This window comes from Gadus macrocephalus, chromosome 10 (assembly GCF_031168955.1).
Source record: "Gadus macrocephalus chromosome 10, ASM3116895v1".
NCBI lineage: Eukaryota > Metazoa > Chordata > Actinopteri > Gadiformes > Gadidae > Gadus > Gadus macrocephalus.
Genome location: NC_082391.1, coordinates 21762986 through 21765485, shown reverse-complemented (window position 1 = coordinate 21765485; position 2500 = coordinate 21762986). Strand labels below are relative to the sequence as shown.

Genomic DNA, 2500 nt, shown 5'->3' with positions numbered 1-2500 from the left:
CGCCTGTTTCCACTCAGCTAGTTAGCTCGCACTTGGCGGGGGCGCCCGAAAGAGGCTAGCATGCTAAGCTTGCGAAAGTGTGTCTGTCTGTGTGAGCATGTGTGTGTGTATGTGTGTGTGTGTGTTTGTGTGTGTAAACGACACATGTCTCACCTCATTTAAGGCAACTCATAGTAGACCTACATTTTAATTTTGCCGCTGCCGAAGGGAACATCTGCCTGTATTGAATGTGATTGGTCACTCTTTTGGAGTAATCTTTATGGGACAGTGTTTACTCCAAATATCTAATGATTTGGGAGCTGCAGTTAGGATCTGGATGCGCAGGTCAATGGAGGGGTAGTCTGGCTGAACGGAAGTGGACAGCGTCTATTGCCTAGCGTCGGATTTGGCCGCGACTCCTCCCCTTCCGGTTGCTCCCCCTCAAACTCGGAGACTAGGCAGTATGGCGAGTTTTGAAGAGGACTTTGACGGCGCTGTAAAGTTGGCATGTTTGGCTCTTTCCGTCGAAAATTGCAAAGAACTGCAAAAGATTTGCTTGCAGCATTGGCTGAGGAAGGAAGATGTTCTATTTTGCATGGACACAGCTGCTGCTTCCCGGGCTTAGCCCCGCCCTAGACGATTGTGATTGGTTTAAAGAAATAAAAACAGGCCCGCCCAGTTTCCCCACGGATAGACAGCTCGAGGTAGCGTGGCTCCAGACCATTCTACTTGCTGTAGTTTGGTCTGGCTTTGCGAGACTAATGGAGGGGTGACCCCAAGACAGAGAGCAGCCGTTACAGGGGTCAGACGTCAAAGCTCCCTTTCCCCATCCCCAACCAAACCCTCGCACCCAAGACCTCAAAAACTGCTCTTCAGCTTCTCTTGATCAAGGAAAATCGCTGTTGCCTTGTTGCCTTAGCAACCGGTGTCAAGGAACACCAGGGTCATCATTCAGCGAGTCTTTGCGCTTGACCTGATCTGCACTCGTTCCCCGAAAACCCACACTCACCTCAAATCATGTGTTGTGTTCTACATTTTTGTCTCCTGCATACTGAACAGCATGTTGCGATTGGCCGTCTATAAACCATTTTTCCGCAACGTGTGTGTGTGTGTGTGTGTGTGTGTGTGTGTGTGTGTGTGTGTGTGTGTGTGTGTGTGTGTGTGTGTGTGCAGGTTGCTACTGATAAGGATAACGGTCTGCTGCTATACAAGGAGGATAGCGACCCCTTGGCTCTGGAGCTGTACCAGGGCCACATCCGCCTCCTCTACGACATCACCAACTACCCCCCCACCACCGTCTACAGGTAGGCTCTCTCTCACACACACACACACACACACACACACACACACACACACACACACACACACACACACACACACACACACACACACGCACATACAGGCACCCACACACGCACATACAGGCACTGACAAACCTACACATAAACACACGCTCACGCGCACGCACACAAACACACACTCACACTCACACTCGCACTCACACAGGCACATAGACACACACACAAGCACCCATAGTCCGGCATTTCCCGTCTTATATCGATCTATTATGTAAGAGATAATGTACCAGGTGTCAGAAGTGGTTTATTTCACGATAATGACCAACTGGCTATACATTATTCTGCTTATAACCCGCCTTCTTACTAAAGAAATCAATAATTTGACGCAAGATATTGCTTCAACCAGAGAAGTTGGCTGTTATGTTCTATTTTCCATAGCAATGGAAGCAATTTGGAATGGAATGGAGATCTGTTTCTTCATAGCAGCGATTTGCTATTCAGAAATAGCTAACCGTCAATGCTGTAATTCTCCTATCAGTATCAACAAGTATCATCAAGTATTAAACAAAAGCCATGTAATAAATCTATCTATCTGTCTGTCTGTCTGTCTGCCTACCTACCTACCTAATGACCTATCTATCTAATCTTCCAAAAACTGTTCTCTTTAGAAATCCAGCAACGTCAACGCAGAAACACTTTTAAACATGCACAACCTAGACAGACCCACCGGCCTACATTACACAGAGAGACAACAGCCTGTTTGGGCTCCGTGGGCGGGGCCTATGACAGCGCTTGAGCAGCCAAGCCTATTGGTTACACCAAGTGGAATTATTGAATCTATCTATGAATGTGTTTCCCCGCTGTCCCAAAGCGCTTGTATTGGAGGCAGATGTTCCACTGAGGCCAAAAAAAGAGTCTGGCTGTTGGAAGTAAGAATTGTATTAACAGTTCTGCATTCAACAACCTGGCCGATGTCACTACCAGAGAGAGAGAGACAGAGAGGGGGTCATATCCAGAGGCATGGATAGACGTGGAGAGAGAGCAGGAGAGATAGAGCCGGAGGGATGGTTAGAATTGAAGAGAGACAGAGAGGCCATCTCTGTCTCTGTCCGTTTTGTCATTGGCTCTAATCGATTTCTGCCTCTTTTTATGTCTGCCCTAAGCAAGATAGAGAGAGAGAGCAAGAGAGCGAAAGCGAGAGCGAGAGAGAGAGGGAGAGAGAG

At 47.9% G+C, this 2500-nt stretch overlaps 1 protein-coding gene across 1 annotated transcript in view; it reads left to right on the top strand.

Annotated features, from left to right (window-relative positions):
- Positions 1-2500, top strand: part of slit3 (slit homolog 3 (Drosophila)) — a 38234-nt gene that overhangs the window by 24152 nt on the left and 11582 nt on the right. Inside the window, exon 18 of the mRNA XM_060063699.1 lies at positions 1153-1283. Coding sequence (XP_059919682.1) covers positions 1153-1283 — 131 coding nt within the window. The remainder of the gene's footprint in view (positions 1-1152; positions 1284-2500) is intronic.